This window comes from Microcebus murinus, chromosome 20, assembly GCF_040939455.1.
Source record: "Microcebus murinus isolate Inina chromosome 20, M.murinus_Inina_mat1.0, whole genome shotgun sequence".
In the NCBI taxonomy this organism is placed as follows: Eukaryota; Metazoa; Chordata; class Mammalia; order Primates; family Cheirogaleidae; genus Microcebus; species Microcebus murinus.
In genome coordinates, this window is record NC_134123.1 from 32,137,042 (window position 1) to 32,149,627 (window position 12,586).

Sequence of the window (12,586 nt, forward strand, 5' to 3'; positions counted from 1 at the left end):
CGCTCCATCCTCAAATGTTGACGGTGACCAGCGTTCTGCAGGCATCTGGAGCCCAGCTTGGGATGTCAAAGACTCTGCTGGGAAGGAAAAGAGGAAGGAGGGAGACTGCCCTAATCCGGCAGGACTGGGTGTGCTCAGGACGGACAGGGAAAAAGGAAGAGGCCCCACAGGGCCCGGGATCACCAGGACTGAGCATCTTGGCCTCGTGCCTCCTAGCTTGGGGAGTCCTCCCTGGGCGCTAGAAATGTACCACCGGCTGGTCTCCACTGGCCGGTCCCGGGTGTGTTTCAGCCACAGTGGCGGGCTGAGGTCACCGTATGTGTTCTCAAGGGGTTTTGAGTTACACGTGCACCACGGGCGAGGCGCGGCTCCCCGGGATCCGGTCGTCGACGTCATCCGTGAGTTTGTGCCCAACGGCCTCGCTGGCGTCCAGGAGTTCACGGTCGCTGGCCACGCTGGCGTCCAGGAGTTCACGGTCGCTGGCCACGCTGGCGTCCAGGAGTTCACGGTCGCTGGCCACGCTGGCGTCCAGGAGTTCACGGTCGCTGGCCACGCTGGCGTCCAGGAGTTCACGGTCGCTGGCCACGCTGGCGTCCAGGAGTTCACGGTCGCTGGCCACGCTGGCGTCCAGGAGTTCGAGGTCACTGGGCACGGGGGTGCTTTGGAGGCACCTGAGGCGGGCCTGGAGCTGCTCCTGCTCCTTCTTGAGCTCCAGGTAGGAGTGGGAGAAGGTGTGGAAGATGGACGTGGCCGGGAAGGCCATGATGAGGATCCCGCTCAGGATGCTGCTGAGGGCTACCATCTGGCCCGGCACGCTGCGCGGGACCATGTCCCCGTAGCCCACCGTGGTCATGGAGATGATGGCCCACCAGTAGGAGGCGGGGATGCTGGTGAACTCCAGGACCCGCCCGGACTCGTTCTCGGCCACGTAGACCAAAGGGGAGAAGAGGGTGACGGCCACGGCCAGGAAGAGGAGGAGGAGGCCGAACTCGCGCGTGCAGCGGCGCACGGTGAGCCCCAGCGTCTGCAGCCCCAGCGAGTGGCGCGCCAGGCGCATGACGTAGAGGATGCGCAGCGCCCGCAGCACGCGCAGCACCAGCCCCACCTTCTCCAGGTAGGAGCTGCCGCTCGGCCGCTCGCCGTCCCCGGGGGGCTCCTCGGACACCGCGAGCGACACGTAGTACGGGGAGATGGCCAGGATGTCGATGATGTTCAGGGGCCCCTGGAAGAACTGGCACTTGTTCTGGGCCTGGACGAACCTCAGGCAGAACTCCAGGGAAAACCAGGCCACGCAGATGGTCTCCACCACGAAAATGTAGTAGCACTTTCGAGAGCATTCGCCCTGCGGGGAGAAGAGGCAACAAAGGCAGGGTAGAGAGTGACCCGCATCGGCGCTGGAAACGGGGGAGGTCACGCCATGCTGAAAGGCGCTTCTGGGTGTGTGTCGGTTGAGCTCTGGGCTGTAGACTTATTCGTCCACAAACATCTTTTGATGTAGTTGTCAAGTTGTTGCCGGGCAGCCCGACAGCCCTTTCTGGCCTCTCTTACAGCTAGGTGTGGCCACATGGCTAAGTGCTCACCCACAGGGCGGAAACAGAAGTGATGGGAACCGCCTCTGGGTCCACAACTTAAGATATTGGTGTGAACTCCTGCACATGCTTTCCACACTTCTTGTGAGCTGGGACATCCCAGGTGGGCCTGTGCCCCAGCTCAGAGCAGGCAGGTTGGACCAAGGCCCCAGGGGTGGACGGAACATCATGGTGGAGAAAGTTCAGGTCCCAGAACAGGAGCTGTCCGGTCACCTAGTTCCCTCACTCGGGGAGGATTGCACGAGAGAGAAATTTTGTTCAAAGCCGTTCTATCACGGGGCCTCTTTGTTATAGCAGCGGCCTCTGCCTTAACTGGCATGGTACCTCTTGGGTACCATGCACTGCTCTGCTGTCATCACTTAAGCCACACAGCAATACTGTGACCTCATTTGATGGCCTAGGAAATTGGTGACAGCAGTGAAATGACGTGCCTGAGCACACAGACACAGTAGGTCATAGAGTTCGACCCAACCCAGGTCTCTTAGTCACTCTACACTATTTTGTAACTTCTTTGTCTACCAGTCCTCATTCATTGGACCAGTTGAAATGTATAGAGGATCCACTTTGTGCCAGGCACTGGGCTGGGCTCTGGGGGTGCCGCAGCTAGACAAGCAGACATCGCTTCTGGGGGGCCTGTCTCCCTCAGCAGGTCCCAGCACAGTGGGCGCTATTCTGTATTTTGTTCTCCTAACAGAGCACTTCCACCAGCCCCTCTGCCACTCAAATGTGGTCCTTGAGCACAAAGCATCAGCCTCCTCCAGGAACTTATTAGAAACTCAGCATCTCGGCTCCCTCCTCCCCCCCCCCCCCCCGCCCGGCATCATCATCTGCAGTTTAGCTAGACTCCCAGGTGACTTGTGCACACGTTACCGTTTGCCATGCCCTGGCCTGGTGTGTGGCTCTCGACCTTGGCTTCACATCAGAAGCCCCTTGGGGACCCTTGAAACATCCACTGCCCAGGCTGGGCCCACAGAGATTCCAATTTAATTGATCTAGGTTGGAGCTGAGCCATAGAATTTTCCAGAAGCCCCCTAGATGATTCAGATGTGGAGCCAGAATAGAGAACCTTGCTGTAAATATCACACACACACACATACACACACGTATACTTGATGGATGAGTGTATGAACGACTGAAGCCAGTTGCCTCCGTAAAAAGCAAGATGTTGACAACGGCAGTTTTCTTTGGATTAAAATGCTCTGAGGTGGAAAAAGAAATTATTTCCAGTGCCTGGGCCCACCGGAATCCTAAATTGAAATGTTCCTGATGTCTGGCCCCTGGAGAAAGAGTGACAGGCTAGACCGTCCCAATCTCACTTGACTTCTCTGGTGCTCCGCAGGGCGGGAGTCGGGGGCATTGCCGAGGGACACCGTGCACAGCAGCTGTGGCCCCGTTTCAAATCCCACCTCCTCCACTGGCTCAGGCAACCCCCCTGTCCCCTCTACACTTTCAGCTCTCTCCTCTGGGAAGGGCCGTTGTAGTGAATGGCAATAATGCACACACACACGGCAGGCACACAACACCGTGTGGCTATTTTAACGCGACGATACCTTGGTCACAGACAAAACCTTGGCTGGTCAGCACAAGGTCAGCAACACCCTCCTCCTCTTGCTGGATTTGACAAGCAGGGGAGGAAATTCTCCACCACGCTGAGAGGCCTTTGCCATGACTGTCACGAATGGCTTTAGGATCCTGGAGGGCTCAGGAGTTTGGGGCCCTGGTTCCCCAGGTCCTGCTGCAAACTTACTGTGTGGCTCTGCAATGGTCCCTGCCCTTCTCTGAGCTTCAGTTTCCAGTGGAGAGGTTGGGACAGAACCGCTGGTTCTTTTATTTATTTATTTGAGACAGAGTCTCGCTCTGCTGCCCGGGCTAGAGTGCCGTGGCACCAGCCTAGCTCACAGCAACCTCAAACTCCTGGGCTCAAGTGATCCTCCTGCCTCAGCCTCCCAGGTAGCTGGGACTACAGGCATGCGCCACCACGCCCGGCTAATTTTTTCTATTTTTAGTTGTTTGGCTAATTTCTTTCTATTTATAGTAGAGATGGAGTCTCGCTCTTGATCAGGCTGGTCTTGAACTCCTAAGCTCAAGCAACCCTCCCACCTCAGCCTCCCAGAATGCTAGGATTACAGGAGTGAGCCACCGCGCCCAGCCCAGAATCACTAGTTCTCAAAGCTGATTCCTGCACCAGAACCCCCCAGGTATTTGTTATGAATGCAGATTCCTGGGACCTCAGCACAGCATCGAAACCCTAGGGTGGGCTGTCCCAAAATTTGCATGTTGGCCAGCTCCCTACAAGACCTCTCTCTTTGTTGATGTTCTGGGAATTTTCTCCTGGGCTTAAGAGACTTGTAGCCTGGGAATAACTTTTGCAAACCAATGATCCCACAGCAGAGGAAGGTGACTCCCGAGAGGCCGAGAAGGTTCTGCCTCCGGGGTGGTGTTTGGATATTCAAGCCATGCACACCGGCTCCTGCTGCCGCAGCCTGGCCTGCTGGCCACCTCCCGCACTGCAGCAGGGCCCGGGTGCCGAGTCACCGCCCCCGCATAGGGCTCTGCTCTGCATCCTTAAACCAGCTGCCTCCTCCTGCACGGCTTCCTGGAGGAATGAACCCACCGTGGCCGGGGGCGGGGATCCGTGGAGCTCAAGCTGAGGCAGTAATTCCCAGCCCAGCCAGTATTCGAAAAAACAAGAAAAAGGGAAAGGACGAAAAGGAAAAAAAGTTATTCTTTCCCCCTTTGTGGAAGTTTCCAGGTGTATTTTGTAAGGAGGGCCAACGATTCATCCTGTTTGCCCCAGGTTTGAGCACAGAAAGTTCCAGGTCCTGGGAACACTGTCAGTCCTGGGCAAACAGGGTGGTCAGTCACCCTGTTCATGGGCCTTGCCACCCATGGGGTGAGGTGTGCTCTCATTCCTTCCCGCAGGGAAGAAGAGCGAAACTCGGCCGAGACACGGCGGGGGGCGGGAATGGTGGAGCAACACAGGTGCATGTCACAGACCACGCGTGGGAATGAGCAGCTACGGTGGAACATGGGTTGTAGGTTTCCATCTCTGGGAGCCTGAGAACAGGCAAACCCACCTATGGGGCACAAAACTGTCACAGCAGCGGCCGCCCCAGGTGGGGGAGGGATCAACTGTGAGGGGCCGTGATGGAGCTTTGTGGGGTCCCGGAAATGTCGTATAGTAACAGGGTGACAGTTACACGGGCGTAGCCGTGTGTTAAATTGCACAGCTGAGATTCGTGCATTTCAAGGCATGCACATTTCACCTGTAAAACTGTGAAATCAAAATGATAGTAAGTGATTTGGGTGGAGAGAGGATGGAGAGAGAGAGAGGATGCAGGAAGGGCCAAATATTGCCCATGGTTGGAGCTGAGTTGAGTCCTCGGGGTTCATTGTATTATTCCATTTACTTTGCAAGTGTCTGAAATTTTCCATAATGAAAAGTGAAAAAAATGAAAATGAAAGAAAATCAAAACTACAATGAGGCATGGCTTCACGTCCACCTGGGCGGCTGGGATTGCAGAGGCAGACAGCAGCAAGCGCCGGTGACATCGCGGAGAGGGCGGAAGCCGTCCGCACGGCTGGTGGCATGTGACATGGTAAGGTCTGCGCAACTTGGTTGGCACTTCCTCAGAAGGTTAAACTTAGAGTGACCGTCTGTCCCCGCAATTCCACCCTTGTGCACAGATGTCTGCAGCAGGACCATGCATAATGGCCCCAAAGTGGAAACAACCTAAAAGTCCATCAACAAGGAATGAATGAATAAAATGTGGCATAGCCACACAGTGGGATATCAGCCAGCCCTACAAAGGAACGGAGTGTAATACACGCTGCAACACGGAAGGGCCTTGAAGACGTCATACTCGGACACAAACCCACACAGTGTGCGATTCCACGTCTAGGAGCTGTCCGGAACTGGCAAATCCACAGGGACAGAAAGCAGATGCGTGGTGGCGGGGGGCTGGGGGAGGGGGAGAACGGCGGTGGCTGCTGATGGGTGTGGGAATAAGATGGTGATGGCTGAGCCGTCATGAACACACTAAAAGCCACTGCACTGTGCACCTTCAAAGGGTCTCAGAGGTGAAATACATCTTTATAAAAAAGGATCCGGGTTCCGAGTCTGAGCTGGTCACATATTCCCGGGTGAGGCCGTGGGTGGGGTCCTGCCAGACCCTTCTCCGCAGCAACGGAGCCGGGCCCTCAGGGCAGAGCCGCTGCCCCAGGGTCTGTCTGGACAGGCTGCTGGCCAGATGGCTGCAGGTGCAGTGGGGGCAGTCCTGGAAGCTCCAACCCGGAGGGACTTGGGGCCGCAGTCTTGACCTTGGAGCCGTCCTGGTCCCCGCCTTTCACAAGTGCCCCTGCAGCCCCCCCTTCTGGACACAGCCCTTCTCACTTCTGCAGCAGTTCTCAGTGCTGTCCCCACTGCTCGGCTGGGCAGTTCAGGCCTCCCTCCCGCTCCTCCCTGCCGCTGTGAATTTGTAATGTGGGCCTCCTGCCCTGGCCTCGGGCCTGGCTGTTTCCTCTGGGACTGTCCCGGACCTGGACGTGCTGACTCACTCCTGTCCCGGCTCCTTCCTTGATTAGACCGGGACACGGGGGAGTGGCTAGCACAGGGCCAGGTGCCCCACAGGGCTCTGATGTGTGTCCACAGACCCCACATCTCACAGTGGCTTGCCCTATACTGAAGTGACACATTCGGACCTCCAGCTGGGGCTTGAGCATGAGTCTGGGTGGGGGCCTTTGTCTGGGCCCTGGGGAGGGCTGGGAGCCCCACCGTGGAGATGGGGGTGTGATGGGGCGGAGGGAACAGCGAGAACAGCATCAGGACAGGAGGGGCCGGTCCAGGAAAGAGGGGTTCCTTTTGGCTGGGACACAGGGAGACTCAGCGGGGTTTGGGAGAATCCTAAAAAAACAACAAAACCAGGATAGGAGGAATTCACTAGAGCAGTCACCAAATGTCAGTGAACACAGAGAAGCTACAGACAACAGGGCAGTCCCTTCCAACGACGCTGACTTGGGATCCAGGAACTGGCAGGAGGAGGAGGAGGAAGAAGAGGAGGAGAAGGAAGAGGAGGAGGAGGAAGAGGAGGAGGAGGAAGAGGAAGAGGAGGAGAAGGAGGAAGAGGAGAAGGAGGAGGAGGAGCAGGAGCAGGAAGAAGCTGGCTCCAGCAGAACCTTCTTATTAAAGGGCAGGGAGATGGTGGGGTGGAACTGCAGCTAGAAGGTTCGGGAAGGCATTGTTTCTGGGGAGGGGCCCATGAGTCCTGCCTGGTCTTTTAGAAATCTCCCTCCCTGCCTTCCTTGTGTAGCTCCCCATCCTAGCGGGTGCAGAAACTAACACAGCAAGGAAAGCGAGAACCAAAGGTCCCACGCCCTGCCCCCATGACCGTCCTGCAGCTGCAGTAGGGTGTGCACGTCCCCTCGCGGTCTCTCTGACAGCCCCAAGCAACACTCTGGGGCAGGGGTGGAATCTAAGGTGAGGAGAAGCGAGTAGGGGCTGCAGGGCGGGTTAGGAGCGTGGTTTGTGCCAGTGCTTCTCGCAGGGCGTCGGGGCTGCAGCCCAGAGCGGGCCCTGGGGAAAGACGTGCCGAGCTCGAGGGCCGAATGGGGTCCGATGCTGGCCGTGGGTGGAGAAGACAGTGAGTGTCCCCTCTGTGCTGAACCAGGTAAGCTGGCTCCCCCTCGGTCCTCACTGCTGCCCTCTGAGCAGGTGTTATCACCTTCCTTTATAGGTGGGGAAATAGAAGCATGAGGAAATGAAGGGACGCACCCACGGAAAGAGCCAGGTAGCGGCAGGGTTGGGATCCGACCAGGACTGGCAGACTAAAGGTTCGGGCCTCGTTACAGGACACGATGCCGTGGTTGGGACGGCTCAGTGGCAGCAAAGGAGAAGAGAGAGGTTCCCTGCAGCTGGCCAGGGGCGTTCAGCCTCCCCCGGAGGGAGGGAAAGGCGCCAAAGCCACGTGGGAAGGGCAGGAGGGACGGATGGCAGGGAGGACACAAACGCGGAGGAAAACAAAGACCTTGGAAGCTGCAGCAAAGAGACCAGGACAGGGCGCTGCAGGTGCCCAGAGCGGGAGGACACCAGTGGCCAGGGAGTCCGGCTCTTCACAGTCAGGAGACTGGAGTCCCGTGGGGGACGCCACCTGCCCTGGGCAGTCGGGACTAGATTCCGAGTCCTGCCTATCGAAGGGGCAGGAACAGGAGCCGTGGAACAGAATCCTGGCCAGGTCTCAAGCCCATCCCGTCCTCTGGAGGTGGGGGTCTTTGTGGTGTGTGTTCACACCTCCAACTATCAAAGGGAGCAGGCCACCAACGGAGAAAGGATAAAGGAGCTGTGGCCGTAGGTACAGGATAAACAAGCTGTGGCTGTACTACAGTGGATGCTACCCTGCAGTAAGGAAGAAGGAAGCGCTGCTCTATGCTACCGCGTGGGGGGCCTTGCAGACGTCATGCTGAGTGAAGGGAGCCAGGCTACATAGAGCACAACTCCATTCCTACAAGATGTCTGGAATAGATACGGCCATAGAGTCGGAGAACAGATAGCTGGCTGCCAGGGGCGGGGGAGGGAGCAGGGGGGGAGAATGGGGGAGGGCATAGGAGAGGGGAATGGGAAGTGGAATGGGGGAGGGGAATGGGGGAGGGGAATGGGGAGGGGAGTGGGGGAGGGGAATGGGGGAGGGCATGAGGAGGGGAATGGGGGAGGGGAAGGGGAGAGGGGAATGGGGAGGGGAGTGGGGGAGGGGAATGGGGGAGGGCATAGGGGAGAGGAATGGGGGAGGGGAATGGGGGAGGGGAAGGGGAGAGGGGAATGGGGAGGGGAGTGGGGGAGGGGATGGGGAGGGGAATTAGGGATGGGATGGGAGGAGGGGATGGGGAGCGACTGCTCAGTGGGTACAGGGTTTCATTCAGGGGTGATGAGAAAACATTTTGGAGCCAGATAGAGGTGGTGGCCGTGGGACAGTGACTGTTCCACATCCCACTGAGTTGTTCCCTTTAAGACGGTCAGTTTGAGGCTATGTGGATGGCAACTCAATTTAGAAAATGGAGCAGGCAGGGTGCTCAGGACGTAAGGCCGGGGAAGGTGAGTCTTACCTCCAGCACCAAGAAGGACGTCGGAGGCAGCCAGTGGCGGCTGCTGAGCGAGGGACAGTCTGCGTGTCTCACTGCCTGTTAGCGCACGCCTAACCGATGGCGATGACCCGCCGTTGTTGAGCACCTGTGTGTGTCAGCGCTGTCCCAGCTGCTTTGTACATCACTCTTGTCACCCTCACCATGAGCCCTGGAGGAAAGTGCTAACAGCGTCCCCATTTCACAGATGGGGAAACTGAGGCTGGGGGAAGTTAGGTGCTTTTCCCGAGATCACTGGGTTAGTAAGGGGTGAGGCTGAGAGTCAAGCCCAGGGCATCTGTCACTCTGGACAGACAAGCCCTTCACAAAGCCCGGCTGCCTCAGAAACTCGCAGTGCCGCCGAGGGTGTAGTTGGAGTGGCCCAGAAATGAATGACAGCATTGGTGTCGTATGGTCCTAGGGGGTCGGGTTTTAGAGCCAATCAGAGGTGAGCTCAGACCCTGGCTCTGCCTCTTACCAACTGTGAGCTTAGGGAAGTGATGGAATTTCCCCCAGGCCTCAGTTTCCTCATCTGTAAAATGGGGGTAGCAGTTGCAGTCACATCCTAATGCCTCTGGAAGGATGACGTCAGCCCGTGGTGTCAGATGCCAGCCTCACGACGGGAATAAATGCCCCAGGAGTCCAGGACTTTCAAGTTCATGTGCGTCTCGGAGGCGCTGGGGCATTTGGTTTGGCCCTTGCTGTCTGCACTGCCTCCTCCCCGCTCTGTTTTAATTCGAGATCTCAGGCACAGACCTTTGACCCACTATCAAGTTTACTCCAAGGACACGGCTGAGAGAAGTTAGGAAAAGAAAACGGAAATGTGCTGTCTTCGAGTGTTCTCTAACCCTCCACCCTCGTTTCCGATAGAGGAGTTCTGCGGGTTGCATCTACCCCCCACACCTGAGACATTAATTCATCTGCGTGGATGCCGTCAGGGCCACGTGGGACGACATGGCCCCACATCCGGCGGTCACGGCCCGTCCCCAGGAGCAGCTGGCCACTGATGTCCCCTGGGGGCAAATCTGGAATACTGGGGACAGCACATAGCCTTTTTATGTAAATGCAAGGCCACGGTCAAGGCCTCCGTCCTCAGCCTCCCTGGTGTCAGAATTATTATCTAAGCAGGAGACAGCCACACTCTGTCCCGGGCACACGCAGAGGCGGTCTCGGGAGGGAGACAGCACAGGCATCGCGCACTGAGCCTGGGCCGGAGTCCCATTTATCCCAGGAGGGCCACAGCTGCCGGATCCCGCAGCTCCAACTCTGGGCCGCCCAGCTCCGCAGGCCTGTCTCCCACTCCCATTTGACTTCCCGGTCACCGCTGAGCCAGGCCCGGGATCACACCCTTCATCATTTTCAAAGCATTAGGTTTTGGAAAGATCTTGGCCCTTGGCGCGGCGTAAATCTCCGCCGGCCGGCCCCTACCAGTCCCCTCTCTATCCGGCAGCTTCTAAGAGGAACAGGCTGTGGCCACCCAGGGGTCTTCCCTTAGCCAGTGGGACCAGGGGCACCTTAGGGCATGGGGTAAGGAGGTCGCTTATTTGGTCTTAATCTTTCACTGCAGAGTCCACAGGTAAATATTTCTGCAAATACGCAGGCTCGTAAATCACATGCTTTTGTGCTAAATAGAATGAGAAAATTCCTATAGTCTTCTCCATGGGAAAACGAGTTGTCTGAAAGTTCAAATTTTTTTTCCTAGGACAAACATTTATAGGTTGGACAAGACACATTTGACTCAACAAATACTGATCGAGAACCTACTGGGTGTGGGGCACGGGCTGGTTCTCCATCTAAGTCCTTCCTGTCTGGAAAGTTCTCTGATCCTCCTGTCTTGCCCCGGGATTTGTCTTTAAGGGAAGGGACCTGCGGTGAATGGACAGCTGTTGGGAGTTTGAGGTTGCTGTGAGCTAGGCTGACGCCACGGCACTCACTCTAGCCCGGGCGACAGAGCGAGACTCTGTCTCAAAAAAAAAAAAAAAAAGAAAGAGTGCTGGAGTGGACAAGCGCAACCCTGTGCCCTGGCCTCCTGGGCCCGGGTCACTTACACGTCAGCTGGTCCCTGGGTTTCCATCTGGTGAGACTGGCTGAGACACTCAGCACTGCGGGGAAACCGAGCCCGAGAACCTTTGCCGTGATCGGCATCTTTACTAAGTACCTCTGAAGAGACTAGACGTACTGTGCCTCAGTTTCTTCGTCTGAAAATGGTGCTGGGGTGCCCAGGAGAATGTTAGCTCAAGAAAGCAGGGATCTGGGGCCTGGCCTCGTGCTTGGCAATAAGTAGTTGCCCAAACATGTGCTGAGTGCACCGAATGCGTCCATTTGCGTAACAATGTCACCCATTTTACAGAAGAGGAAACTGAGGCTCAGAGAGGTTCAGCGATTTGCCCCACAGCACCAGAGCCGGGAGAGGTGAGGCTGGGCCTGTCTGGCCCACTGGGATCAGGCATGGCCTTGTCAACAACCGGGGTTCACTATCAGAGCCAGGGCACGCAATGACTTTGGTGGGTCTCTAAAACAAACATAAAAAAACAAACATAATTTACAACAGGGTTGGTCTAAAAATGAATATAATCCCTGCTGGATAATATTTTTCTCTTCTTCTAATTTTAAGAAACGAGGACGTTTTTGTGGGCCGCTAAGGAGACAGCCGGGGCCCGGGCAGCCGCAGGCCGCGATCGGGGCCACTCACCTTGTCCTCCTCGGCCCTGAGATCGGGCATGGTGCTGACGCACAGGCTGACGGCCGTGGTGGCCACGAAGAGGATGGAGAGGCAGGCGAAGACCTTCCCGGGCAGCCCGGACTGCGGGTTCTCCACCATGTCGCGCAGCCGGTGCATGCAGAGGCCCCAGCGCGAGCCGTGCGCGGCGGGCACGCGGGCCTCCCCGCGCCGCTGCAGCGCCGCCTCCTGCCTGCGCAGCTCGGCCAGCTCCTCCCGCCTCTGCAGCAGCGTGCGCAGGCAGCACCTCTCCAGGCGGGCCTCCTCGACGCCCCAGTAGGCCAGCTCCTCCCGGAAGGACAGCGCGCACATCTCCCGCAGCAGCACCAGCTTCCCGGCCGCCAGGAAGCTCACGATCGCCCCGAAGGCGCTGGGGCTCCTGTCGAAGAAGAACTCCCGGCTGTCCTCGTCGTAGTCGTCGCAGAGCTGCGTGATCTCCTCGTGGCTGCGGCAGAGCCTGAGCTTGCTCAGGCGGCTCAGCGGGAACTCGTCCAGCGTGCTCCAGGGAAGGAGGTACCTCCTGCCCCCCACGTTGACCAGGATCTCCTTCCTCAGGTCCGCCGGGGAGGCGTCCAGGGCGCCCGCCTTCCGCACCCTGCGGTAGTAAAGGCCCTTGACGGGCGGCGTCTCCACGGGGCCCGGCAGGAGCCGACCCAGAGGGCTGCAGGAGCCACGGCGAGGGGGCCTGGGGCGCAGGCCCCCGGCTCTGGAAGGCGTGGGCATCCCGGAAGGCGTCCCTGCCGCGGAGCAGTGGGTTTACCTGTCTGACACCCAAAGGGAAAAGGGCAAGAAAACAGGGGGGAAATCAGGCTCAGGGCAGAGTCCCAGATCTCACTAATTAGACGTTCTGACATGTGCTTTCCTGCAACCGCGCCTGCATCATTCATTCTTGTAGCCCGTTCATTTGGCACGTATTTACTGGCCACCTACTATGTGCCAGGGATACATCAGTGAACAAAGCCCTTCCCCCGTGAAGCATGTACTTATATCTCAGAAAAATCTCTCTGAAACGAGCACGGCATGGATTGGGACTTGAGTAATTCGGTGCCGAGGCAGGCAAGTCACAGCTGTGTGGTCTTGGGCATGTGGCTTGACCTCTCTGATCTCAGGATCATTCCATCAGATGACAAGACTCACACCAACTTTGCAAGGTACAGGTGGTAAAAAG

General features: G+C 57.6%; 1 protein-coding gene across 1 annotated transcript; it reads right to left on the reverse strand.

Annotated features, from left to right (window-relative positions):
* Nucleotides 1-340: 340 nt before the first annotated feature.
* KCNG4 (potassium voltage-gated channel modifier subfamily G member 4) lies at nt 341-12,166 on the reverse strand. The gene is made up of 2 exons (XM_012738475.2): nt 11,392-12,166; nt 341-1,342 (listed from the first exon to the last, which is right to left on the reverse strand). Exons 1-2 carry the CDS (start codon nt 12,139-12,141, stop codon nt 341-343), a joined length of 1,752 nt encoding a protein of 583 aa, XP_012593929.2. The 5' UTR covers nt 12,142-12,166.
* Nucleotides 12,167-12,586: the final 420 nt, after the last annotated feature.

Excerpts from the sequence above, each read along its gene's own strand:
- KCNG4 (XM_012738475.2), bottom strand. The coding sequence starts at position 12,141 with ATGCCCACGCCTTCCAGAGCCGGGGGCCTGCGCCCCAGGCCCCCTCGC. Across the intron at positions 1,343-11,391 it reads TCAGGGCCGAGGAGGACAAG|GGCGAATGCTCTCGAAAGTG; the intron begins GTGAGTGGCCCC and ends TTCTCCCCGCAG.